Raw genomic sequence first — 26,681 nt, 5'->3', positions numbered from 1 at the left:
TTCAATATATTAAGCTATGATCCTAAAGAAATGCCTCAAAAAGAGGTTCAAGTCATATCAACGGATCATGTAAGAGTACCAGCAATATAATTCATATTTCAATGAAATGTTTTAATGTTTCTGTAGCCTACTGCATCATATGAAATATGTCAATACACTGCTACTTAATAAAAACTTGATGAGGTAATTACTTATTATGGACAAATAAGCAAATAAAAAATTACCATCACTGCATGTGAATTGTTCCCATGGTATCATAGCTAAAATTCATAATTTATTTCAGGATACTGTTAGCCCCAGATAAATAGCAAATGAAGTTTGGGCAGTATCATCAAAATCTTAAATGGTCTATATCTTCAGTTATTATCAGTTTAATGATTTTCTGTAAGTTATAATACCTCAGGAAAAGAAAGCATTAAGTGACAACAGTTCTTTCAATTTACAATAAAGAATTTACATTAAATTCTCTTTTCCAAACATGATAACTGCATTGCTATGAACTTTTAAACGACCATTACATTAATCAATAAAAGTTCTCTGCAAAGAGGTTTCTAGATGTTCTCTTAGGGTAAAAGCAATGTAAAAAGTATATTTATCAACTGCCATGTATACAGTAAGAGAATACATTTTCAAAAACGAGGCACAGTAAATGTATTACTAATTAAACAGGTTGTGCATCCGTATTTTGTTCTGTTGTTTTGAAGAGTTAACACACATGAGGGAACATCACCTCCTTCGAATTATTTTATTAAGATCCATGTATTATATAAAATAGAACAAGAAAATCTATAAAATCAAGTGAGCAGTCCAGATGGCATTACAAAATCTGTTTTGGGAAATCAGCCTGATATTATTAGAATGCTGAATGCCTCAAAAAATAGTTGCTGGGTGCATATATCAACAGAAAAAGCAGACATATCTAAGAAATATACCAAAATAAGCTGTGAAAAAAGGTTTTTCCAAGCCCCGATTGGCCTTGGCAAGGTTTACAGTGACACTTCATTGCAAATACATCAAGTTCTTTTGAAGAACCACCAAAAGCTTCAACTGCAAAGATTGTATCAAGCACCTTTGTTTGAGGAGTTTCACAGAGCATTTACTGCCACTATTATCTATCAGGACTTATGTTTACAGATGTGACTGCAGTACAACACCAACCCACAATAGAATGCCGATAAAGGTAAGGAAGGATACCTTCAAAATTGATGAGTTACACCTTTTTTGTGAAATGCTAATGCAAATACATTTAGCTCTTTCCTTATGAATTCTATGGATTCCAAATTACATTTCCAGATTTTAGCGTCCAGAAGTAAGAGAGAAGCCTACCTGCTCTTAGGAGCAAAATTATAATAGAGGATTATTATGCTTCTTAACAAAATAAGCTACTTGTGCATTACAATGCACTATTTCCTAATTGAAATATGAACAGAAGAGAGAGTACTAACCTCCTATCAAAGCAAAATAGTACTACTGGAAAAACACCCAGGTTAAGAAAAGCACTGCCTAGTTGAGATAAAGAGATGAAACAGCACACAGCATCTTGAAGAGGGACTAGCTGAAAGGCATCTAATTGTACCAAGGAAAAAAACAAGGCAATGGACGTAATGCTATAGAACGCGGCCTCCAATCTTTATCGCAGTAAATGTGACTATGTATATCACCAAGTTTCTTATAGAGGACAAGACAAATTGTATCAGAGATGCAGCATTGATATTTGGCTCAACCTAGAAAAGGGGTGCCTTATTGAAGACAAAGTAGAGTATCTGATAGCATGTAAATGCAACCCAAGTTGATAATTAAGGTGAATGTGAGAAGAGCTTTTAAGAGTGAAAGAGAAGCTCTTAAGTGTAACATTTTTAAAAGTTGCAATAAACATGCATACCGATATCCTATCTTTGGTACAGTTTAAAACCAAAAGGAGGCTGATGAGAAACTACACACATATACCATCAATATGGTAAAATACATTTGCAAATATAATAGTTAACACAGAAAATTAAAACCAAATGGTAATTAATAAGCAGTGTCCAGAATTCATTACTCTTTTTTCATTATTTTACAAGAACCATCTGGTCGCAATAAGAAAGGTTACTTTAACCAAGTTAAAGATTTCTTTTATTTCTACTTTAGAGGGAGGAGGGAAAGTCAAATAGATCTGCTCGCCAGTTTCCTCAACTGCACATAAAGCCACACACATACATTCACACACACACACACACGCACACACACCTTAATCTGCACTGAAAATGTGTTTTTTTTTTTCTTTTTAACTGAAAAGGTAGATCCTGGAGTAAGTGCAAAATGCAAAAATCAACTGACAGGAAATGCTGAACAAACAGCATAATTAAAATACAAAATATTTTATATTATTGAACTATTAAACGGGTAATGTTCACTGTTTTTGTAAAACTTTGGAACCACACAGCTGATTTCTTAAATCTAGTCCATGTCAACTTCCAGAACTATTAATGAATTAATTAGCTTCATTTTTTGATGCTTCATCGAAGTTTTCTACAAGATCTGGAAAAGATGGAAATATATATATGAGTCAAAAACATTATTAAAAATGAATTATTTAGAAGACTAAAGCATAATGAATAAAATTGAACTTGTTTTAACCTCAAAATTTACAGTGCTTACAAAACATCTTTTGCTTCTTCAGACTATTATCATGTGGCACTTTCTTCTACATTAAGCAACTTCCAATTGCTCCTACATCCAACCATGGAATAGTACAACAGCTCCTAGACTCAATTCTGTTATGAAGCCAATAATGTACATCCATACTTCGTAATTAATATGTAACAAAATCCTGCAATTGGTTTAATAAATAAAAGGGACTTCTTAGAAACAAACTTATAGACTGCCTCAATCGCACTCACTATCATAGTTATATACTCTATCTTACCTTGTGTGTTATACCCATGAAATACTTTTTTTAATACCTCTATTCTTGGAGTAGTCTTCTTATTTATTTATTTAATTTATTTATATCACTGCCCATCTCCCCCAATCAGGGACTCTGGGCAATTTACAATAAAATAACACTAAAAAGATAACCACCTGAAATTAGCATTAAAATATACATAAAAACAAATGTAAAATCCAAGTGGAGATGTAACACAATCACTAAAAGGTGCTATGGTGCCAGCCATCCCCAGGTGGAGCTATCTCTCTCCCCCTCCCAAGCAAGGCGGCAGAACCAGGTCTTCAATTTCTTCCGGAATTCTGAGAGCGAGGAAACCTATCTCAACTCCGGGGGTAAGATGTTCCAAAGGGCGGGCGCCACTGCAGAGAAGGCCTGCCTCCTGGACCCTGCTAGATGAAATTCCTTTACTGATGGGGTCCGTAGCATGCCCTCCCTGCCTGACTGGGTGGGACGGGTCGATGTTATGGGGACGAGACGGTCCCTCAGGTACCCTGGTCCCATGCCATGTAGGGCTTTAAAGGTGATAACCAACACCTTGAATTGGACCCAGAAGCAAACTGGTACCCAATGCAGCTCGTGTAACAGTGGTGTCACATGGGCTGATTTTACAGACCTGTTAACTGTCCGCGCAGCCGCATTCTGGACTAGCTGAAGCTTCCGAATGCTTTTCAAGGGTAGCCCCATGTAGAGTACATTGCAGTAGTCTATATGGGAGATGACAAGGGCATGCATGACTGTTCGGAGGGCATCTCGGTCCAGGAATGGGCATAGCTGACACACCACCTGGAGATGTGCAAAGGCCCTCCTGGCCGCGACTGCCACCTGCTCTTCGAGGAGTCGCGAGTCCAGGAGGACCCCCAGGTTCCGCACTGGCTCTGAATGGGGAAGTGCCACCCCATCCAGAACCAAAGAAGACAACTTCCTGGAACCCGAGGGGCCATCAATCCACAGCCACTGTCTTACCAGGGTTCAGTTGAAGCCTGTTGTTCCCCATCCAGGCCCCCACAGCCCCTAGGCACCTGGAAAGGGTGGAGACCGCATCACTTACCTCACCCAGGATGGAGATATATAACTGGGTATCATCGGCATATTGATGATACCTCATCCCATGGTGACGGATGATCTCACCCAGCGGTTTCATGTAGATGTTAAATAGGAGAGGAGAGAGTACCGAACCCTGCGGCACCCCACAATGGAGGGGTCGAGGGCCGGATCTCTCCTCTCATATCACCACCGATTGGGAATGGCCCTGGAGGAAGGAGGTGAACCAGTGCAACCCACCCCCAACTCCTTGAGCCACCCCAGAAGGATACCATGGTCGATGGTATCAAAAGCCACTGAGAGGTCCAAGAGAGCCAGGATGGATGCAGTCCCCCCATCCCGCTCCCGCCAGAGATCATCCATAAATGCGACCAATGTGGTCTCCGTCCCATATCCTGGCCTGAAACCTGACTGAAAGGGGTCCAGATAATCCGTTTCCTCCAGAATTCTCTGGAGCTGCAACGCAACCACTTTCTCAACCACCTTTCCCAAGAAGGGAAGGTGGGAGACAGGGCGAAAATTGCCCAGTATAGTAGGGTCCAAGGATGGCTTCTTGAGGAGGGGGTATACCAGTGCCTCCTTAAAGGCTGCATTAACCATCCCTCAAGGATGCATTAACCATCGCGTGGACCCAACCACAAGTCACTTCCTGGGCTGATTTTATCAGCCAGGAAGGGCATGGATCAAGCTGACATGTGGTTGCAATCACAGTCCGGAGAATCCTGTCCACTTCCTCAGGCCCAACAGGATCAAACCGTTCCCAGATAACAGGGTAAGTACAGTCTCCTGGCATCAACCCAGACTCCGCTTCACGCTTAGAGTCCAGCTTAGAATGGATCTGAGCGATTTTATCTTGCAGATGCTGTGAAAACTCTTCTGAACGGCCCTGTAGGTGGGTCCCTGGATCTACCTGACCCAGAAGAGATCAAGCGATCTTGAACAGGGCCGTCAGACAGCATTCTGCGGATGCAATTAGAGTGGAGAAATACTCACGTCAATTAAAGGCCAGAATCATCCTGTACCTATTCAAAGGGTCATGCACTAAAAGTTAAACTATTTTCAAATTAATCCAAACAATCCTACCAGGAACATCATCATCTTCCTCATCAATATCTTCTGATTTTGGTACTTTGCTATCCAACACTAGAAAATAAAAATGTTAATTTATTTGAAGAATTCACATAATTCATATTTACATAGTTAATTATGCAGATTATAAAGTTTTTCTATTTTTTTATTTTTATCCTGCCTTTATTATTTTTATAAATAACACAAGGCGGAAAACATACCTAATACTCCATCCTCCTCATCTTTTCCCCACAACAACTACTCTGTGAGATGAATTGGGCTAAGAGAGAGTTACTGGCCCAAGGTCACCCAGCCAGCTTTCGTGCCTAAGGCAGAACTAGAACTCACAGCCTCCTGGTTTCTAGCCCACCACCTTAACCACTAGACTGTAAATTCACTAGACTGTAAAGTGAATTTGCTGTAAATTCACTAGCTTGCTAAATGCATCCATATAAACATTCTAAATTTTCAAAATGTAGACCTGTAGCCTGCTTTGCTTTACTGAATGGAGTTGTTAAGGATCGTCTCCACCAACCTTTGAAGTAGGCTTTGGATGGGCTGTAGGAAGAGGATCTAAGTCCATTCTTGCTTTTCTCTTCCATGTGCTTTGTTTTCAGAGCAAAAAGCCCAACTTTGCAATTAAAATTAGCCTAATTTAAGTAAGTTTTTAAAAATTACTCCTTTGCAGACTTTTGCAAAGTTATTACTAGATGTTCATGAACATATAATGCTGTTGGTTTTAAATTCAATTTAAAAGTACTGTAACTCTACAGAATAGAACCTGATTCCAATTTAAGGCAAACCTAATCCTCTATCAGTCCTCTCCAGTAGGTACAGTACTTACCTTGTCTTGGGAACTGCTCAGCTAACTTTCTAAGACTTGTTAAACTATCGGCACCCAGTTGGCTTAAAATACCAGGTAGCATTTCCGTGATTGGTTTGGCTTCAGCATGACCAGTAATTGCAAAAGTATTTGCAGAAAGTGAAGCCTGGACTTTTGGATTGTTGAAATGAATAACTGTTCCATCATCTTTTATCATATTCACCTGTTTTAAATATATATTTATTAAAATTTATGCATATTGAATAATATACCAACAATATAACCAATTATTATACAAACGATATAATCAATTAAGATTTTATTCTATAAAAATAAATATCCATAAGAACAGGTAATGATAGATACATTTATTTAAGCTTAAAACACATTTATATACCGCTAATATATATATTATAAAATCCAATACTCTTTTAGCATAAGATTTTGTAAAGCAAACATTTAGATTAACACCTAATGAAGGTACAGATAGTCCTCGATTTACGACCATTCATTTAGTAAGCATTCGAAGTTAAGTTGGTACTGGAAAAAGTGATTTAGGGCCGGTCCTTACACTTACGACTGTCACAGCGTCCCTGCAGTCACATGATCAAAATCCAGGCACTTGGCAACCAGCGCATATTTATAACCATTGCAGTGTCCCGGGGTCACGTGATCACCATTTGCGACCTTCCCAGCTGGCTTCCAACAAGCAAAATTAATGGGGAACCGCATGATTCATTTAATGACCCCATGTGATTCACTTAACAACCATGGTGATTAACAATTGCTGCAAAAAAAATGTCATAAAATCTGGTGTGGTCACATGATGCCTCGCTTAATGACTGCACTGCTTAACAATGAATTTTCTGGTCCCTATTGTGATCGTAAGCTGAGGACTACCTGTATCAGGTGACAGAAACTTCCATTGTTAGCATGCTGACCCCTTTATTTTGAGCAATACAAAAATAAATTAGGACAATTCACCTCAAAGGCTTACAAATTAATACAAATCCATTTTTTCAAAAAATTGTTTTTTGTAATTGTGTTCTTTCTTTTGATTCTACTGCAAAAAAAGTCTAAGATATTTTTCTGAAAGAGCTAGGCATCAAAAACAACAAAAACTCTTTGCAAAATTGTAATTCTCAATGTTTTCAAAAGAAAGGATTACTTTTCAATTGATTTCAAATTAGTATCAGCATATTATCTAGATGTATCCCAAAGTTATTCAAATGTTCAGTGCGTACTTTTTGTCTAATCAAAATACTGAACACCATGTTAAAATGTATCATTCATGATGTTTCTCTAGCACATCTTAAAGTACTGCATGAACATAAAGCAGACTAATATTACAAGTGTATGCCTGATTCAACAGTTACAGCAACTGCTTTACTTTAGCTAATATAAATTATAAGCAACTGCTTACCCTGTATCGTTGATAGGTTAACTAAAACACCAACCATTTTAAGGGTGTCCACTTCACATAATAAAGCTAGAACCAAGGGACCTATGTTTTCAGACATTCAAAGACTTAACATATGAAACGCATCAAACTTTAGTGTTTTCCTCTCATTCTGTTTCCCCCTCCCACACAGATTTAAAACAATGTTGCATTTCAGAACTGAATCTGTCAACAAACTTTATCGAACTACAGACTACCTGTCCATTCTATTCCATAATCTTTATGAACATAGAATCATTATAATTATGAAGATCGTGAAAATAAAGCATTCAAATATAACATAAAATATTAATATTGACGTACCTCTTCAATGCCAGCAATATTGTTTACTGCCAATTTTTTGAGTGAACTCTGAAGTTTTTTATCATCAGCTGTTGCTGTTCTGTGGACTACCTTCTTCTTTCTACGAGCTGTACCCTGAGATACACAAAAAAATACACATACATGAATTGTGTCCAAATGAAATGTTTCATATTGACTTATTTAAAAAGTTGTTCATAAACATCTTTTAAACAAAAGGGACTTATAAACTACAATAAAATGCCTTTTAGCATGAGATTTGTAAGCAGGAACCTATTTCAAAAGATTTTTATCTAACTCAGTTGAAAATTCTAATTTATCCCAGTTTTTGCCAAAGTATCCCAATTATTACAGTACATGATCATACATTAAATGTGTGTATCTGAGGTCTGTGTGCAGTCCTCATATCTCTAGGTGGTTCTACTCATAAGGACAAACTCTGTTTCTGTTCCATTAAAGAAGAGGACATGCAAACTCTTTTCTATCTCATGTGACTGCTAACTGCCACTAATTGATGCTTGGGCAACACAAGGCCAATTGATCTGGTTATTTTAATATATAGTACTGGATCTTTCAATGAGAAAACCAGTTCCGCTTTTAGATAACAACATGCAACAGCAACTTGCACATTTTTCTTTCCAAAAAAAAAAAAAAAGGAAGTCTGGATTACTGTGACTATAACTGTTGAATGCATCAGAATGGACAACAGCCTGTGGAAAATAGAAATGTGCAACAAGTCTCTATTATATCAGTATTTTGCACCTATCTGTACTGTATATCTTCCTACACAAATGTATGCAGTAATTATAAATTACAGAATATTCCTATGTTCACTATTCATACCTTTCCACCTATTCGGACCTGAGCCTGAAGTTTAGCCAGTTTTTCTTGATTCATCTTGCTTTACCTGAAAAATAAATATACTAGCTAGGCTTACAACAAATCCAGAATTTAGTTTTTAAAATAATTTGCTGTCTTTCAAATTACCAAGTTTATCTGTTTTAACATCTTAAATCATCAGCAACTTAGCAAAAATAAATCCATATTTATTCCTGAACCCAGTTTGTTTGAAGGGGGAAAATATAATGGAAGTACAGCTGTCTTTAGTCAGGAAGAAAAGGGAGTTGCATTCCTAACTATAACTGGTTTTGCCTCAACACATTGACCTCAATATCAACATTTGTTTTCCCTACAACAGTGAGCAGGACCTATTCACTGATATAGAAGAAAATAAAGGCACCAGGGAGAGGGATAAATATGTAACCTTTGCAATTGTATTATTTGGAGCAAAATTAAAGTTTTTGCCTCTGCCTCATTGCAATAGAAATCTATCACATAAAAATGAAAGTTAATGAGAATTAAGTCCACCTCTGTCTATACAGGTACATATAATTATATCATTCCTTAGACATGTTACAATATTAAAGAAATAAAAGTATGTGATGAAGTGGATGTAAATGCAAGTTAGTTATATATATACCTTGCTTGCTTGCTTATTTATTTATACTTCATATTTAGTTACTGCCCATCTTACTCAAGGAGATGTATGAGTAAGTATATCACAAGAGTGCCAATGTGACCATTTTCCTTTTGATTATGTGAAGGAGTGTTTATCTGTTATAAACATGCACAAATATTAACATCAACAAGATGCCTTCTGAGAGCCATCTGTAGGTCAGAGTGCTTTCTCCCATAGAGCTCCCAAGCTATGGAATGTGCTCCTTCAGGAACAGCACTGAGCCCTCCATCCCCTTTCCACTTTTATAAAAAGAGTCAAGACCTTCCTCTGCAGTCTGGCCTTTTCAGAACGAGTGACTTAACTGTTTTTATAAATTGTTAATTCTTCATGTTTAATTTTATTTATTTATGCAAAGTTATACATTATAAAAATAAAATACACTAAATAAAATATATACCTATTAACCTTCAATATGTTACATATAATGCATCTGTTGCCATTTGTTTTCATGGTACATCTGTGCAAACTCTTAGCAAATCATCTCATCTAGTTATACATTTATATTTACTTGGACTTATATTATTTCCCAGCATTGCCCCAACAGGCCATGGGCTTAAAAATAACCAATTTCAGCACATAAGCATCAGTCAAATGCAACAATTAAAACCTAACATTACTTATGGTTTAGAGATTTTTCCACTGGATTAGCAGTGACATCTGTTTGCCTTTTAATGCTAAACATTCAATTCTGTGCCTAGCAGAATGTGTGAACGTGCCAGGAAAAGTTAAATGCTAGGGTGCATTTTTTTCTCATTATAGTATTAACAAAGTGTCATATTCCACCAGAACTATACAGAATTCTCAGTGAACAATTGACTTAAATCTTTGCAGAACTGAAATATCTGTAAATTGAGAATGACAGCATGTTAGGAAGCAGAAAAGTGCCCTACAAACTTAATCCCTGATTCAAGATGTGTAGGAGAGAAAGATGTTCTCAGAAACAGGTAAACTCAATTCCTTTGTCAGTGATCCTACCACATATTCAATCCTGAAAATACAAATTTGCTTATGTTATGGAAAAGAAAGATAGACTGTATTGGAACAGTCTTTATTTTAATCTTTAAGAATAAAACCAGGGGCACATCTGTAATCAAAAGTAGGTGAAACAAGCCCAGAAAGTACTTCCAGGGTAAGAACCTAATAGATGTCTATTTTGCAAGAAGAAAATATTAAGAAGGCCAAGATCCTCTCTGCTTTCAAGTCTAGGATGTCAGAAAAGTCTAACTGCTGATATAATGGCTAATCTTCCTAGTCATGGCATGGAAGACTTACGTTACTCACAATGGTAATTAACAGTAATGTACCTTACATAGTGCTACACCCAATCGACCTTTTTTTCTATTACCACCAGAAGGATGTCAGTTTGCAAAAGGTAAAAAAATAGTTTTACAATACACAGACTTTGGTACAAAAAAATCAACACCCTGAAGAAAAGACAGCAAAGACCAAGCTGTACAAAATCAAAAATACGGGTAGTGGTTAGGAGAAAACTAGAGACACGTGATAGAATCTACAGCGGATGAAAAAGCTGCATACTAACAACTCCAAAACCCAAAGCGGGGAAGGGGGCCCGATGAAACCACCTCCCCCCACCCAACGAGGGAAGGTTCTGGTCTTAAGCTGTTGGAGGGAAGCATTCAATCCTGAGGGAAGGGTTGGAGGGAATCCAGAGGAGATTTCAAGGAGAGAATGAGGTGCGACTTCGCGGGAAGGTGACATCCTGGGCCCGAAAGGGTATTTATTCACTTGGGGGTAGAAGAATCACCACTGTTGTGGTTTAGGGAGAAGAGGTGGAGCTTGCGAAAGGTCCACGAGACACCTCGCTAGCCTGGGTTGGTGGCAGAAAGGCGCATTCACACGACCGGAAGCACACAAACCAACCCTGACAAAGGAAAAGCGCGAGCGGTCAGGCAAAGGGTCCCGGAACGTGAAAAAAGACAACCAAGGCGTACCAAGGCAACCCGAGCATCCCGGAGGCGACTAGTTGCCAGGCCCACTCTCCTCCCCCTCGCTCCTCGGCCTACCAGCAGCCCCTCCCACCGTCCATGGCGCTCCGCTCGCCGGCCAAGGAATCACCAGTTCGACTTGCGGGGTCATGAGGGGCGCAAGAACAACAGAGAGTCAAGCAGGAAGTTTTCACCTCAGTCCGACGAACCTTCCAAAAGCAACACGCGGCAACAACAAGATGGCGGACAGGTGAGTGGAAGAGGGGTCTGGCCCAAGGAGGCCTGGAACCACGGGACCATCGCCCCACCCCTCTCCTCCGATTGGCGGACAACGCGAGTCGGGTGTATAAGATGGGCGCCGGCAGCCCCACCCTTCCATTCCTCCCGCTTGGAGCAAATGCATAGCTGTAGTACGATGCTCGACCAGAGGAAAAGGGGAGAAAGTACTTTTACAGCAATGGGTGCTGGGAGTTGTGGTTTTCCTTAGAGATGACAAACCGGAGTCGATCGCTTTGTTATTTTTAAGGTACGCGAACTGTTCCTGCCGTAGGGATCAAAAAAGAACAGAGAAGAAACTGCTTCCATGGAAGCGAGAACAGAGAATGAACTGCTTCCATGGAAGCGGGATCGTCGTTCTTGGGGATCATTCCTGTCCACGTTCTGCATGCTATCGCTCTTTCGTGGATAAGAATAAAATTTTAGCCTTAGCTTCTGAAACTGGCCGCACAACTCCTTCCTTTCATCGCCCTACCCTCATATGCGGGAATAAAGCCTGCTCAGTAGGCAAGTAGGGACGTAAATCCCACCGAACATACTGCGACGCGTCTTAGCGCTTCAACGAGATCAGTCAGTTTCGTATAACATCGATCTCATCGCTGCCCTTCTTGAGCCCTTGACCCGAGTGTAGATCACATTCAAAGGAACAAGCAGCTCCGGTGATATTTCCGATTTCAAAGACAAAAAAATACTTGAGAAACAACAGCAGGTCGACTCCGAAACAATATCTTCCAGCTGGAGAACTCTTTTTTTTTTGCATTTTTTCCTTTAAGTTTACCCCGGACCCAGATTGAATAAATCCCTCCTACCTCCCTCCCATAGCATCACTTCCTTTTTCACGAAAAGGCTGGCTTGGATTGATCGGGTTCGGAGAGCTGCTGGTAGGCTGGTCGGCGTATCAGCCCCGGAGAAGAGCCGGGCTGCCACCATGAAGGTTCAGCTTGCAGCGCTGTCCCCTTTCTTTCTATCTTCTTTTTGCCAGTGGTTCGTTGCGGTTGCAGCTGGAGAAGCGTTTGGAAACGGTCAGAAACCATGTTTCCTGTTCCGTTTTTATGACCCTGCTTTGGCGGCGGGGGGGGAAATGAACAAGCAAAAGTTTCTGCATTGAGGGTTTGAACAACTGCAAAATGTTTTTTAAGCTTTGGGTTTGTCCTGTAATTCTTTTCATTTAAGTTTCGATCCCACGAAGAAAATTCGCTACAGACCATGAGTTGGTTGTTGAACACTTTGTAAGAATACAGTAGGTTCAACAGTTCAGGGATTTGCCAAATGTTTGTTTCCAAAGTTCAGATCAAGAGTTTTTGAATGATGGAAAAAAAATCAAAACTCTAAAATGGTAGTCTACTGCACAGTTTTGCATTTAGCTACTTAACCTTTCTCTGCTAAATTATCTCTTAAAGTCAATTCGATGTTTGCTATTAGTTAAAGATAATAAGATAGGTAACGTGGCATGTGTTCTAATTTATCAATTGAAATATAACCTGGGTTTCCTTGACCATGTCCTGCTTTGTCTGCAATTGTATCAATGCTATTTAGAGGATGATGAAGTGATGTGAGCAGACACCATTCTTGTTTTAAGATGAGCAGGAATAACCACCCCTAATGGCCACACACATTGGCCATTATACACAACTTACCTTGAAGAGCAAGTTAATGTTTTAAAACTTTAAGCAAGGAAAGAGGAAATAACTCAGTACTTGATGGGGTAGTAGTGGATAAACTATCATTCACTGACAAATTACTCCTGGGGATTTCTGCTGCCTGCTGAGTATAGATTGAAGTACCTGAACTATTTTAAAATTTTACTTCGGTTTTCCTGTTCCTTGATTATGATTTCTCAGAATTTTCTTCTTTATCTGACCTTCATTTCAGAATAGGCTTGCTGGCTGTGTAAAATAGAAATTAATGCACCACAATCCTCATTGTCAATGACATCTGTACTCAGCTTCTGTATTCAGGCACAAATGTGATACTTCTATATTTTCCTCCACAAAGAAAGTAACATAATATTGGTTATTCTAAGTAAGAAAAGTTCTGTTCTTTGTGTAGCTTGAGTTATTTTGCAATTATCTAGCAAAGAATAAATGTTTTTATTCTATAAGCAAGACATGAAAAGTAACTATTGATTAGAATATCTTTAAGCTGTTTTTAAATTGTGCTTTGGGGTAAAGATATGGAATTTTTGGTACAAGGAGCCAAAAAAAATGAATGTGATTGTAGCTGGCCATTGTAAAAATGGACAGGCTTGTTTTCAAGGTACTGGGCTCCAATAAAGGCTATGTTGGAAGCCTTAGTATTTATAAATACTTTTCTACAAATGTATAGAAAGTGAGTGATATTATAAAATGATTCACTCAGTTTCAAATAGTGAAAGTAGTAAGATGCGTTTAAACTGTAATGCTATAAAACTGTACCTGATGTAAGTCTGGTTGTACTAAAATAGGGGTTATTTTTTTTAAAAAAAAATACGCATAGGCTCCAGTAAACAACTTTTTGTTATAAGAGGCTCTTAAAAACATGCTTTCTTTTAATTCTGTAATTTTTGTAATATACCTACAGAGCAGTGTTGAAGTAATAGGATTTGCTGTGGAATTTCAGTAGCCAGTTCTAAGGGAATGGACATAATGCAATTCATGGTGAAAATGTAAAATTGCTCACTCCAGACTAAGTTCATAAGATTTCATGGAGTCACTGAGGACTTTCCAAGGAATGTCGTTTGTGCTAAGTGATCTATTTCTTTATGCATGATGGATATTTTTACATACTGTAATGAATGTTTTAAATCAGACAGTATATATTCAGTCTTTCCTTCCAAGGTTTTGGAGATCATATTCACTGGAGAACACTAGAAGATGGGAAAAAGGAAGCTGCAGCCAGGTACGTTATAATCGTAAATTGCAAACTCATTTGTTTATTATTAGATTTTTATCCTGCCCTTTTTATATATAACTCAAGGTAGCGAACATACCTAATACTCCTGCCTCCTCCTATTTTCCCCCACAACAACAATCCTGTGTGGTGGGTTGGGCTGACAGAAGGCGACTGGCTCAAAGTCTCTGAGCCAGCTTACATGGCTAAGGGAGGCCTAGAACTCCCAGTCTCCTGATTTCTAGGCCAGCACCTTTACCACTACACCAAACTGGCTATCTTGAGGTGTGACCTCATAAGCTTGCCTATTATGAATCCATATTTGAACTACTGTAATGTACTATTCATAGATGCAGTTTGGATGGATAAATAGAATTCTGGCTTCCCTGCACAAACATGTTCTGGGTTTTATCAGCTCTGGGCTAGGCATGCAGAGCAGTTCAACCACAACATTCAGACCGGGAAAGGATTTGGGGGGAAGGTGTCTGTTGCTAGAGTTTTGGTACTAAGACCAAGCCTTGGAGTGGAATCCAGCTGATGAATATCGTTGTGCAATTACAGAAGTCTGTTACTGCTGAACTGGTCATGCTGTTTATGAGCCAAGAGGTCTGAGCAATGAGAAACTATCTATTCTCAAGTGTAGGAACCTTTGTCAATGGAAAATAACTTGTTCATTCATTTTTACTGATTTTCCCCCTTCCCTGCTACAGTCCCTTGCACCATGTTGTGTCCCATTTGTGGACAGGAGTAGATGGAGGAAGCACAGAAGACTGTTCTAAGAGAATGGGCTGATATGGGAGTGAGCTCCATTCCAGCCCATGAGATTTGGCATTTTCTTTCTTTTTTTTGGAAATGAAATACTTTATTTTATATATAAGAACAACAAAACATTGTCTGGAAATACAACTACAATGGGATGTCCTCCTTTATATAAAATAGATTCTGTAACTAATATCCATGCTTGAAAGTAAGTCTTAATGCTAAGCCAGGATGTTTGATCATGCTGCAAAACAGACATGTAACACATGAACCCACTCATGGTATTCAGTGAGCCATCTCCTAGTGCAGGCCTGTGCAACATATGGGCCCAGCTTTGTGCAGCTTTCCAGCATTTTCCAAAAAATTCTCCACTGCCAAATGTTGCTGCCATGCAAGAAGGTTCTGGCTCCTGGAAAGACACACCGCTGGGCACCTCCAGGCTTCACCAACCCCACCAGCTCCATTGCTGCCACTGTTCTACTAGCCACTGAACAGCTGATTGTGTGCCAACTATTCCTTTGCACCCCATGATTACTTTTAAATGTGGCCCTTTCCTATGAATTGTGCAGGCCTGTTCTGGTGTGTTTAGAATTATAGCTTTAACTACATGTTGAACTTGTAATTGAACTATGTGTTGATAATTACTTTAATTGTGTATTTCAATGTGTTTTTTTTAGTGGATTGCCTCTCATGATAATAATTCATAAATCCTGGTGTGGTGCTTGCAAAGGTAAGGTATCAGAGGCAATGTTAGTGACATTTCATGGAATAATGGATGGAAAAATATGTAATACTGTATTTGTGAAAACAGCATACTGTTACCATCAATATACTGTGTGTATTTCACTTTCATATGTAAACTCCCAAGACTGTTTAGTACACTGATGAACTATCAACTTCAAGCATTAATGGGAAAGTAATATGGTATTGATTTCATTTATGCTTCCATTTTCAGTTTAAATATGACCATTCTAGCTCTGAATGTCAAGGAAGAAAATTGGCATTTATGTAAATTGTGATCAGATATAATCATAGACTGTAGCCCTGAATTAGTCACAACTATCAGTACTGGATTCAGTGGGATCTATGTGCATCCAACTTAGTCTGAATCCAACCCTACCATATTTGCTTCTTTATTGATTAATTTTCCCTTTCTATATTTTATTAGCTTTAAAACCAAAGTTTGCTGAGTCAAAGGAAATCTCTGAGCTTGCCCATAATTTTGTGATGGTTAACCTTGAGGTAAGTTAGATAGTTAGAATACTGAAATAATTCTTCATTTGAATGCTATTTATAAAATTGATGTAGCAAAAAACATAGCTGTAAAAGATTTGTTTCTGAAAAGAAAATCATTTATGTTTGCATTGTGCAGTCTCAAAAGTATTGAATGCATGTGTTATAAATGTCCTAATTTTATACACTGCCGTTTTTGTAAAGAAATTGTATTGATAAATATGAAGATGTAATCTGTTCTTCAGTTCAAGGTGTTCTTGTTTTCAAAATCAAGATTAAGGAATTATTTTAAGAACAAAGAATTGACTTACAATAAGGCAAACTTTTATTTCTTTTAGGCAGGTATTGTCTGGTTTAAAATGGGATTTTTCCCCAATGCTGTCTGAGGACATACTTAAATCTGGAACATATTACTTGCAAAGTATTGCTATACTATTGTAATGGCCCTTTTGATTTTGATATACAGTAAGTAATGAGGATTCGTGCAGAAATCTAATGTGTTTTTTACTTTATATTTTATTTGCAGGATGAAGAAGAACCTAAGGATGAAGCTTTTAGCCCTGATGGGGGTTACATTCCTAGAATTCTTTTCATGGGTAGGACATAAATATAGTTGTTCATTCATTTGTGTTGGAGAGAAATTGCTATCATCACTTGGATGTTTTGATTGGTCTCTCCATTTATACAGATCCCAGTGGAAAGGTCCATCCAGAGATCATAAATGAGAAAGGAAACCCCAACTACAAGTACTTTTATACTAGTGCTGACCAAGGTATGTATGAATTGGGTCTAAATTGGGTTTTAAATTAAAACAACCCTACCCTTGGTAGCTTTACAGCAACATGCATTTCACTAAAGAAGAATTGAATTATAGTGTCAAACTAGACTGACCTCTAATGTGGGGATGAAGAAGTCAGAGCTTGTACCCTGAAAATCTTATACTAAGGGCTCAAAATTTCTTAAGAAAAAAAATGCCTTGAACAAATATTGACAATTGGCATTCAAAAAGCTACATAACAGCTGGAGAGATCTTGGTTTATTCCAGGACTCCTTGCCTTGACATCCTTAAAATGCCATTTTTGAACCTTAACTATGGCATCTAATGCACCATGAAAGATTGCAGCCAGAAGAGAACGTCAGGAAAAGCTGCTGGGTACATAATGTCCCTACTGGAGTTTAGCAAAACAGTAAATTGATTTTTAAAAAGGAGGAGGGGACAATATATTCTACCTTGAGTTGTATAAAATAAAAGACCGGATATAAATTTAATAAATGAATGTGTCTGTAATTTTATAAAACTGCCTTTTAACAAACATCACTTTCAGGAATAAATTAAGCACTTTCAAAGTATGGGAAAATGTTGACAAAAGAAAGCAGGTCATCAAGAAAAAGAGTTGCATAGGAGCCACAATAGGAAAATATTATGAGGATGATGTTGCTGCTTTAAATATTCATATTTATGTGTAGATTTTCTGCAGTAGCCTATGAAAAATAAAACTTTGCTCAGTTATATTAATTGAATTGAACTAAATACTAAGAATCTCTTGTGTTTTAATATTACAGTCATCCAAGGGATGAAGGAAGCCCAAGAGAAGTTAACAGGGGATGCCTTCAAGAAAAAACATATTGGAGATGAATTATAATATACTGAAGATGTATTTTGAATAGGCTCAGCATCTAAATTTAGATATGACCTTTTATCTTCCCTAACTTTTTTCATATAAAAATTGTTGGTGCTCTGAAAAAAAATGCTATTGATATTAGACCAAATGCTGTCTAATTTTCACACAGTGAATTCAAATAAAGCAGTATATCCTCCCTTGTTTACATTGAAATGGATGTTTATAGGAGAAAAAAATGGCTAAAATACTTTAACAAATAAATGCTTCAATCTTAACTGCATGATAAATCAGGGTTTCAATGGAATTTAAAGCCAAATTATAGGGACACATATATGATTATGTTGAGGGCATTAATCGTAAAGATCTTTTTAAATATTATCTTACTAATAAAACTTGTTCATTTTAGTAGATTTTGAGAAAAGGATGTTTTTTTTTTCTCTTCAATGTGAGCTAAATTCAGCATTTCTCATCCTGGTAATGCTGTGCATATATAGGATACAACTCCCACAATTCATGCTGGCTGGAAATTATAGGAGTTATGGCTCATATGTAAATTGCCAGATTGAGGATTAAATTCGAACCACATCTATGAGCCTCAAGTCAAATTTATTAAATAGATAAATCTGCTATGAAGACTATCCTAACAGTGCAATCCTATGCATGTCTACTCAGAAGTAAGAGGCATTGAATTCCATAGAGTTTACTCCCAAGTACATTAGTATAGGATTGTGGTATATATAGGCTTGTTTTTCTGCTTGCACCAGGAGAGAATGAAACAAATATTAATTATACAATTATGTGTACTTTTTCCTGATAGAATTGCCTGTTACTCCATTTGGTTGATTTAGACAAACTTTGCTTTTATGTATTTGTGCATTCATCTTTCAAGTTTTTTATTCATGGAAGAAAAAATCTCTCACTGAATGTTTATGGTGGTTGCCTTATTTCAGCATGCTGTACTGTATTTTTGTACCAGTGGACAGTAAACAATAAATTTTATTTTTAATTTTTGTTTATTTTCCCTTTCATTTTGAGAAGAGGAAGGCTCCAGGCTAGAAACCAGGAGACTGAGAGTTCTTGTCCTGCCTTAGGCATGAAAGCCAGCTGGGTGACTTTGGGCCAGTCACTCTCTCTCAGCCCAACTCACTTCACAGGGTGGTCGTTGTGGAGAAAATAGGGAGGAGTATTAGGTATGTTCACCGCCTTGAGTTGTTTATAAAAATAAGAAAGGTGGGATTAAAGAATCTAAATAAATAAATTTCAGGGTATGAGTTATATTACTGGGGAATAACCTGTCCTTTATTTCCTGAAAGGTTATGCTTAGTGATATCAGATATCACTCTAGTTTTAAGAGAGCAGTTTGGTGTAGTGGTTAAGGCACTGGGCTAGAAACCAGAAGACCATGAGTTCTAGTCCTGCCTTGGGCATGAAGCCAGCAGGGTGACCTTGGGCCAGTCACTCTCTCAGCCCTAGGAAGCAAGCAATGGCAAACCACTTCAAAAAAAACCTTGCCAAGAAAACTGCAGAGATTTGTCCAGGCAGTCTCCAAGAATCAGACACAACTGAACGGATTAAAAGAGAAAAAAATCTGTAGTTTTAAAAATAGCTTTCTCTTCAATAGTGAAGATGCTAATGCAATATTCTCAACATTAAAGGACTTTTCTTCAGTGAAATACAGAAAACAGGTTTAAAACTTTAGTTCTTGTCATAAAGGTAACCATACTGCTAGTGAGAGTAGAATGGTATTGAAAAGGTTGTATACAATTAGTTGGTTTCTTAGGATATTTTACTGCAGTGAAAAAGGTATGTGGAATTTTACTGCGTTCCAATAACCTGGCTAATAGTGGAAATATACGGTGGGACATTTCTTCTTCCACTTAGGCAGCTCTGAAGTCTTGACTGCCACTTCATCATGAAAGAAAATTGTTTCTAATGCTTCTAAATCAGTAGGGGCATTCATACCTTACTTTACTCACCTGGGGAATTGGTCTTTTCCAAGGGCACTTAGTCACTTGAGTACAAGAGAGAAATATACTGTGTGCTAGCTAGAATCTAGTGCCACCACTCAGCTTTCTCCAGCTACTCTGACTTCCTGCTTGATGGGTTTCTTGTGGTAAGTAACAAGGACTGTAGAAGTTAGGGTGGGAGAATATTTCGATTATGTGTCATCAGTTTGGTGTTAACACTTAGGGACACACAGACCATGCTATTTAGATCTCACATAAAATGTGAATGAGGCAAGGTAAGTGAGCAGTCTTACCAGGGAACATCCCGTTAATTTACCTGTGCATTTTCTTCACTCAAAGTTAGGGTTCAAAATTAACATTTTGCAATAGTTATTTTTGATATCTAGAGCTCCTCTCAAATTAGCCTGAGTGCCATTTTAAAATAATTTAAAAGGTCATTGACATTGCTTTGTGTGTGCTCTCTACCAAATTTGAAAATAGAATTCATTTTGTATGCACTGTGAATGCACAGGGTTTTTTTTCCACTCAGCACTTAACTAACATCTGAATCAGATGCATTTAATAAAATTTCTCCTGCGTCCAATTGGTTGGTTCACTTTTTCACACGAAGTATTCTGTAGCTTGGCATGCTTCTATATATTGGGGAATAAGATGAATTTTTTGTCAAATGTGATTTTGCTGAGAAATTGCATGTATTTCAGAGCTTTCTCAAGCTTAAATTTTGCTCAGCTACTTTTCTGAAGGGTATGAAACTTCTGCTTTGAGCTGATGTCATGGCATATTTTTCTTTTAAGTAGCAGTTCTGTCAATTAGGTTCATGTAATACACTAACCAGAGAGTCAATTTGATGTAATGGTTTAGAGCATCAAGCTAGAAACCAGAAGACTGAGTTCCAGTCCTGCCTTAGGCATGAAACCAGCTGGGTGACTTTAGGTCAGCCACTCTCTCAGCCCTAGGGTGAAGGCAATGGCAAAGCACTTCCAAAAATGTTGCCAAGAAAACTTGGCAACAAGGGACCAGTTCAGGCAGTTCCCAGGAATCAATCCTGACTTAAACAGGGAAAAAAGCCACTAACCAAAACTAAACAAACCACATTAGTGTCAAGTGTGTATTCAGATCAGGAATGGTATGACTGCAAGAATATAAACTTACATAAGTGAATGGAATCTTGAACTCTTGGTTTTAGTATGTGTAGCAAATTTAATATTTCCAGAACAGGCTTACTCAAGGCAGGCTATAATAATAAAAAAAACACAGCTGGCTTAAAATATAGTAAATCAGTCATGCCTGAGGCCGGATGTGTAGCTTATCTCTACCTTGATGGACTAATCAATATAAAAGAGAGTCCTTGGGGGGTCTGCTTAAAAACTGAAGGAGAAGGGGCTAGTGGAGCTTTGGGGAAGGAAATTCTCACATGTAGGCCAGCACTGAAAAACATCCTGGTTACCCAGCCTCAGTGGTAGGCCTGAAAAGAGAAGTATGGCATACTGAACCACAAACCAGCCAGCCACATTTTATTGTGCCATATGAACCCAGAAAATTGATTTAATGTAACAAACCATGATTAAGTTAACCCAGGTTAAGCATGCCATGCAAGCACTTTCTAAAACTGATATTAGAACCAGGAAGCTTACAAGAATGGAAATAGGTTTTGAAACAGTTCTGGTCCAAATCCATTCACTAGAAAACTCTTCACTTGCCACCAGATGGCGCAATCATGTTGAACATTGCAGTTACTCTAAACATTTTAAAGAGCAAATCTATTTTCTGTCTCACATCCCTGTAAATGTTTCAAAGAAGTTCATTTATTCAGTACAGCATGGACACTTCCCTAGTTTGTTTCAACTACTTTGGTTTTTCACTGTAGTACCATCCAGACCCAGAGGTTCAAGTAGGTAAACAGAATTGAGGATTAAGGGACACGAGGCTTCTGAGCACATGCTGAGTTCAAGAAGTTTTAGAAGCCTTTATCTTGAGGTTTACATCTCAGGAGGCTGATGGGAATACAGTAACTATACACCTTTGCAGCTGCTCAAAACAACTGACTTTTTTCACTATGTAAAAGCTATAGGGTTACCTAAAGCAAGAAAGTTAAATCCGTGTGAAATAATTGGGAAACTGGAAAACGTATGCTGCTGTTGTTGCCATCGAGTCATTTATGACTCACAGCAACCCTATGTATAACAGAATGAAATGCTGTTCGGTCTTGCGCCATATGCCTGACTGTTCCAATGTTTGCGTCCATTGTTGCTGTAATGGTATCAATCCATCGCATTGAAGGTCTTCCTCTTTTCCGCTGGCCCTTGACTTTACCGAACACGATGTCCTTTTCAAGTGATCAGTATTTCCTGATGATGTGCCCAAAGTATGAGAGTCTAAGCCTAGTTATCTTCACCTCTAGGGAACCTTCTGGTTGTATTTCTTCTAAAACTGATTTGTTTGTTCTTCTGGCAGTCCATGGTATTTTCAATAATCTTCACCAACACCACAATTTGAATGCATCAGTTCTTCTATCTTTTTTAATATCCAACTCTCTCAGGCATATGTGGCAATCGAGAAGACCATGGCATGAGTCAGATGCACCTTTGTTTTTAAACTGACATCTTTACTTCTGAAAACCTTAGATAGGTCTTTGATGGCAGATTTTCCCAACGTGATATGTCGTTTGATTTCTTGATTACTCCTTCCCTTGGCACTGATTGTTGATCCGAGTAGAATGCAATCGTTGACGACTTCAATTTCTTCTCCATTTATTGTGACATTGTTTATTGGTCCATTTGTGAGAATCATGTTCACATTCAAGTGTAGTCCGTATTGCTGACAGGAGCCCGTAATTGTGTTCTCATGAGACATGTGTAAAACTAAAAACAGAACATAGCCCATCCAGTAGTAGGGGTAGGTAGTGCACCCTTATTTGCATGGTTATCAGATGTGTGGATGGAAAGCCAATGACAGTTGATGGTGAGGGGAAAGACTGAGGCCTGTGTTTCATGCTAAGACATGAGGGGGTGTGGAACATATTTGTATTAATTGCGGTTTGACAATGTCACCTGTTTGTTTCCTTCATACTGGAGCTGTGCTAAAAGGAGACCAGAGCTCGACAGCTAAATCGCAGGCCACGGACGCGAGGGTTACATCTAAGCGGAACTCTTCCCCGGTTGACTCATAGATTACTCAGCCTGCTTTTCAGACTCCGCGGGACACCTTAAATCAGAAAGGAACCGCACGGGCTGGGTTCGCACCACAGGCTCAGATGAAATAGCCTGGGGTTCGTTATGTGATGGGACCACAATCCCTGTGAGAAAAGGACAACTTGATGAGTGCGCCGGCCCCAGAAAAAGTAAAGGTAAAGGTTCCCGTTTGGTCGCCAGAAAGGCCCTGTTTATTTCTCCCGCTGAGGAGGCGAGCGGGGGCGGCCTGCAGTAGCTCCGCCCTGACGGCCGTCTCCTTCACGGGCGCGGAGGAGCTGCTGATTGTGTTGCTAAGCTGGACACACGCTCTCCTCTGCCCAGACGTCTATTCGGCTCGGCTCGGCGGAACTTCCAACCAGCGCTGCCGCCGCGCCTTGCTGATCTCGGTCCTTCTTCGCTTCGGGCGAGGAGCGGTTCCCTCACCTGCGCCCGAGGTAAGAGCGCGCCGCGGTCCGCTCCCACCAAACTTTCTCCATTCCCGGACGAGGTAGGGAGGATGTCTGCGCCGTTCTTTCCACCGCGATCGGCCGGCAATCCCTGGAATTGTACGCGTGTCACAGTGTGAATGCACAGCGTGGAAATAGCTGAAGAGGTAGCAGCAGAGAACTCGCCTAGCGATGATAGGAGATAGGGGACGGGCCAGCCTTTCTCAAGATCCGTTATCTCTCGTGGCTAAGTGGAAGTGCTCTCGAATTAGCCCAGGGAGCTGTGCTCAGTGCTGAACCCTGAAAAGAGCTGGCTCAGAGTGCCTCTGAGAACATGTAGAGTGCCTCAAAGCTACTTGCTTCCTCTTTCTGAAATGGCAAGGGGACACGGATCGTTCTCGTTTAAATATTTGATTTCCGGAATCTGGCTTGTATTCTAGGCTCATTCTTTAGCGAGATCAAATAATGGGCTTCCTGAAGGTGGTGATGTCAAAGTTAACAGGAGTCTTGAAACTCCCCCCCTACTTAGTAGCCTGCTAAATAGGCTTAAGAGAGCCACTTTGGTGTAGTGGTTAAGGCACCTGGCTAGAAACCGGGAGACAAGAAGCCAGCTGAGTGACCTTGGGCCAGTCCCTCTCTCACAGCCCTAGGAAGGATGCAGTGGCAAACCACTTCCAGAAAACATTGCCAAGAAAACTGCAGGGGCTTGCCCAGGCAGTCTCCAAGAATTGGACAAGACTGAATGGAACTTTTTTTTAAAAAAAAGTAGAGTTAGTAGAGTGAAGTGTATCCAACAGATTACTATTAAGAAGTTAGTACATTTTAAACAGTATCCAGTGGATTATAGTATCTTAGTGCTTCATTTTTCTACTTTGGAAAATAGATCAAGTACAAACTAACTATCAACAGCAGCTACAACAAAAGGTGGCTGATCTGACTCCATTTCTCTGTTGGCTGTTGTCCAACTTCTCTGGAGGGTACCAATTGTGTGAAGGGACTGTGTTTTGCCAATTTCATTACCATCTTAGAATCAGTCTTTTATAATTTGATGCCCTCCAAACTTACTGATTAACCTAGATTGTGGCCATTGAAAAAGGATAATTAAGAAGATTGGAAAGCACCAAGTTGAAGAAGACTATTTTAATTTTTAAATAGGCCATTTTGGTTGATACAGTATCATCAGTATTTGTAATATTATCATTCAGATCTTTGTTGGGTCTTGATTTCTTAAAATGAATGAGTTAATCACCCCTGGATTTCATTTCAAAAAAGGAAACGTGCAGCACTTCATTTGAAATAACTGATTGTTATGATTCCTAATAATCACTTCTCCTTGTTTTGAATGGGGCCTGATTTGTTTTTCAAAATACATTATATACACTGTGCAGAACCTTAATTCCATTCATAAATTATATTGTACATCATAAAGCTTTGTGTAAATATGTGAAGTTCAGTGAAAAAGCAAGAAGTACTATGGATGTGCTAAACAGCATTAATGAAAATTGATCTCAGGAGTAAAGTATGAGTTAGCATCTTGAAATAATGCATAGGAGGTTTGCCATATTAAAAGTGAAATGACAGTAGACTTTCTGAAGCAGGGAGGACTGCTTTGTAGAATTCTGAAACAAAAGGGTTTCAGAATGAATATATAGTAATGTATGAATATTAATACAAGGCTCTATATACAATTCAATATGTCTGTGACTGTAGCAGAATTTGAAATTCCCTGAGACAAGGTTGCTTATGAGAAAAAAGCGAACCAGTAGAGAACGGAAGCCTTCCAGCATCTCACATGAAGAAGAATATGAAGAATGTAGTACAGTAGATTAGCATGAGTATCATCAGATTAGGGTTAATGATTGTAGCAATAGAGTATCTCTTTTTTTTTTACTAGGCAAAGACCTAGCCGGCCAACCAGGGCTATTAAAAGGTATTCCTGGTAACCAACATGATATGCATCTTATGAATAGTACTGAGTCCAGGAGAATATTACCCTGTCTGGCAGAAATCCCACATTTCCATCCAGAGTAGTGGATTTCTATATTCACAGTAATTCTGTTTATCTGGATTAAGCCTCAGCTTGTTGACTTTCACTCATTCCACAATTACATATACATGCCTGATCTAATTTTCCACTTCCTCCCTCGGACTAGGTGGAGAGACAGAGAGAGAGAGATAAATGACACTTTTTGTATAGACACGTTGATGACATTTCAGCGGAAGCCTCTGCATGGGCTCTTCCAACCTAGTTTATGTGGATGAAAAGGAACAGAGGCAAAATAAGACCCAAAGGTCAATGTTCGTGCAGTACAACAGACTCTTCTTGCCATAGCACTAAGTTTCTCAAGCATTTCCTGGCTAAGTTACTCAGAAGAATAAGATGGTTGATGATATCAATATCACATATATCCTATATGGTTGTTCCAGTATATAAACACATTCTAGATATATTCATAATAGTTTATAACTGGAGTATTGTATATGTTAGCAGCATTCTTTGGAAGTACTGGGTTGGATCTACAGTAGAATGTTGTGGAGAAGAACACCATTAATTGGATGTTCCCCTCCCAACCCAGCTGAAGGGGGAAGGAGATCTTCCTTGTGTTCCCCTTCAGCCTGCTCTGCTGCCTAAAAATCTGCTCTGTGCAATTGGGGGAACTTCTGCAGCAAAGAGATAGTTTGCAGCAAGGCAGAAGGGAAAGGAAATAGACAAAAACTAGATCCGCTGCCTTTGTCTAGCAAAGCAACCAGCAAAGCTGAGTCACTTCCATAAATTCAACAGCAGATCTGGATCTAAGCCATTATGCTCTAAAATCAAAACTCATATCTGAAACTTACTGCTTTCAACATTATTACATGTATTGAGTGGATTCACACATTGCACTGTGCTATAATATGGTTTAATTGGTTTTGGCTTGTCATGTTGTACAAACTCAGTCAATTTGTGCTAAAGTATCATATGGTTTATTTGATTTACAGTACAGAATAGTATGGGAATTTAACCAATAGACAAAAAGCCATGGTTAAGTTGTGATTTGTTCAGTAAAACATGGTTAAAGAAATAATGGCTTATGACATGTGAATGCAGTATGCAACAGGAACCCTGGCAGAATTCTTCTCTTATACTTCTCTGTTGCTTGCTACTCCCATTTGTGACTTGTTGGCAGATATAGCTTGGCAGTACATCTGTGCAAGAGAGAGATTCTTTCTGGGTGTTGAATCTCTGTTGCTTTCACATTGGGAGAGAGAAGCATA

The 26,681-nt window shown here is 38.8% G+C and overlaps 3 protein-coding genes across 6 annotated transcripts in view; 2 read left to right on the top strand and 1 right to left on the bottom strand.

Moving 5' to 3' along the window:
• Positions 1–90: 90 nt before the first annotated feature.
• BTF3L4 (basic transcription factor 3 like 4) lies at positions 91–11,429 on the bottom strand. 3 transcript variants are annotated; one of them, XM_063297940.1, is made up of 6 exons: positions 11,280–11,429; positions 8,464–8,527; positions 7,624–7,737; positions 5,883–6,084; positions 5,054–5,113; positions 91–2,520 (listed from the first exon to the last, which is right to left on the bottom strand). In XM_063297940.1, the coding sequence occupies exons 2-6, from the start codon at positions 8,515–8,517 to the stop codon at positions 2,474–2,476; spliced, it is 477 nt and encodes a 158-aa protein (XP_063154010.1). In that variant the 5' UTR covers positions 8,518–8,527; positions 11,280–11,429; the 3' UTR covers positions 91–2,473. The 3 variants fall into 3 exon arrangements, with proteins under 3 accessions (XP_063154010.1, XP_063154011.1, XP_063154012.1); XM_063297941.1 differs by having other exon boundaries at positions 11,216–11,338; XM_063297942.1 differs by lacking the exon at positions 11,280–11,429 and adding an exon at positions 11,092–11,115.
• A 742-nt stretch (positions 11,430–12,171) lies between these two features.
• Positions 12,172–18,854, top strand: TXNDC12 (thioredoxin domain containing 12). Its single transcript, XM_063297939.1, has 7 exons — positions 12,172–12,383; positions 14,178–14,238; positions 15,666–15,718; positions 16,157–16,230; positions 16,748–16,817; positions 16,910–16,993; positions 17,785–18,854. The coding sequence occupies exons 1-7, from the start codon at positions 12,290–12,292 to the stop codon at positions 17,862–17,864; spliced, it is 516 nt and encodes a 171-aa protein (XP_063154009.1). The 5' UTR covers positions 12,172–12,289; the 3' UTR covers positions 17,865–18,854.
• Positions 18,855–23,183: 4,329 nt separating this feature from the next.
• Positions 23,184–26,681, top strand: part of RAB3B (RAB3B, member RAS oncogene family) — a 58,751-nt gene continuing 55,253 nt past the window's right edge. For both annotated transcript variants that reach the window (XM_063297937.1, XM_063297938.1), the window contains exon 1: positions 23,184–23,435. The gene's annotated coding sequence lies outside the window, so the exon portion shown is untranslated. The remainder of the gene's footprint in view (positions 23,436–26,681) is intronic.

This window comes from Candoia aspera, chromosome 3 (genome assembly GCF_035149785.1).
Source record: "Candoia aspera isolate rCanAsp1 chromosome 3, rCanAsp1.hap2, whole genome shotgun sequence".
NCBI lineage: Eukaryota > Metazoa > Chordata > Lepidosauria > Squamata > Boidae > Candoia > Candoia aspera.
The sequence above is the reverse complement of the archived record's forward strand: the minus strand, read 5'-3'. Positions and strand labels throughout refer to the sequence as shown.

Bases quoted from the DNA above. Each gene is read 5' to 3' on its own strand.
- BTF3L4 (XM_063297940.1), bottom strand. From the start codon at position 8,517: ATGAATCAAGAAAAACTGGCTAAACTTCAGGCTCAGGTCCGAATAGGT. The intron at 6,085-7,623 runs GTACGTCAATAT...TATTTAAAACAG, and splicing joins ATATTGCTGGCATTGAAGAG to GTGAATATGATAAAAGATGA. The intron at 5,114-5,882 runs GTAAGTACTGTA...TTTATTTTCTAG, and splicing joins TGAGCAGTTCCCAAGACAAG to TGTTGGATAGCAAAGTACCA.
- TXNDC12 (XM_063297939.1), top strand. From the start codon at position 12,290: ATGAAGGTTCAGCTTGCAGCGCTGTCCCCTTTCTTTCTATCTTCTTTT. The intron at 14,239-15,665 runs GTACGTTATAAT...TGTTTTTTTTAG, and splicing joins AAAAAGGAAGCTGCAGCCAG to TGGATTGCCTCTCATGATAA. The intron at 16,818-16,909 runs GTAGGACATAAA...CCATTTATACAG, and splicing joins TCCTAGAATTCTTTTCATGG to ATCCCAGTGGAAAGGTCCAT.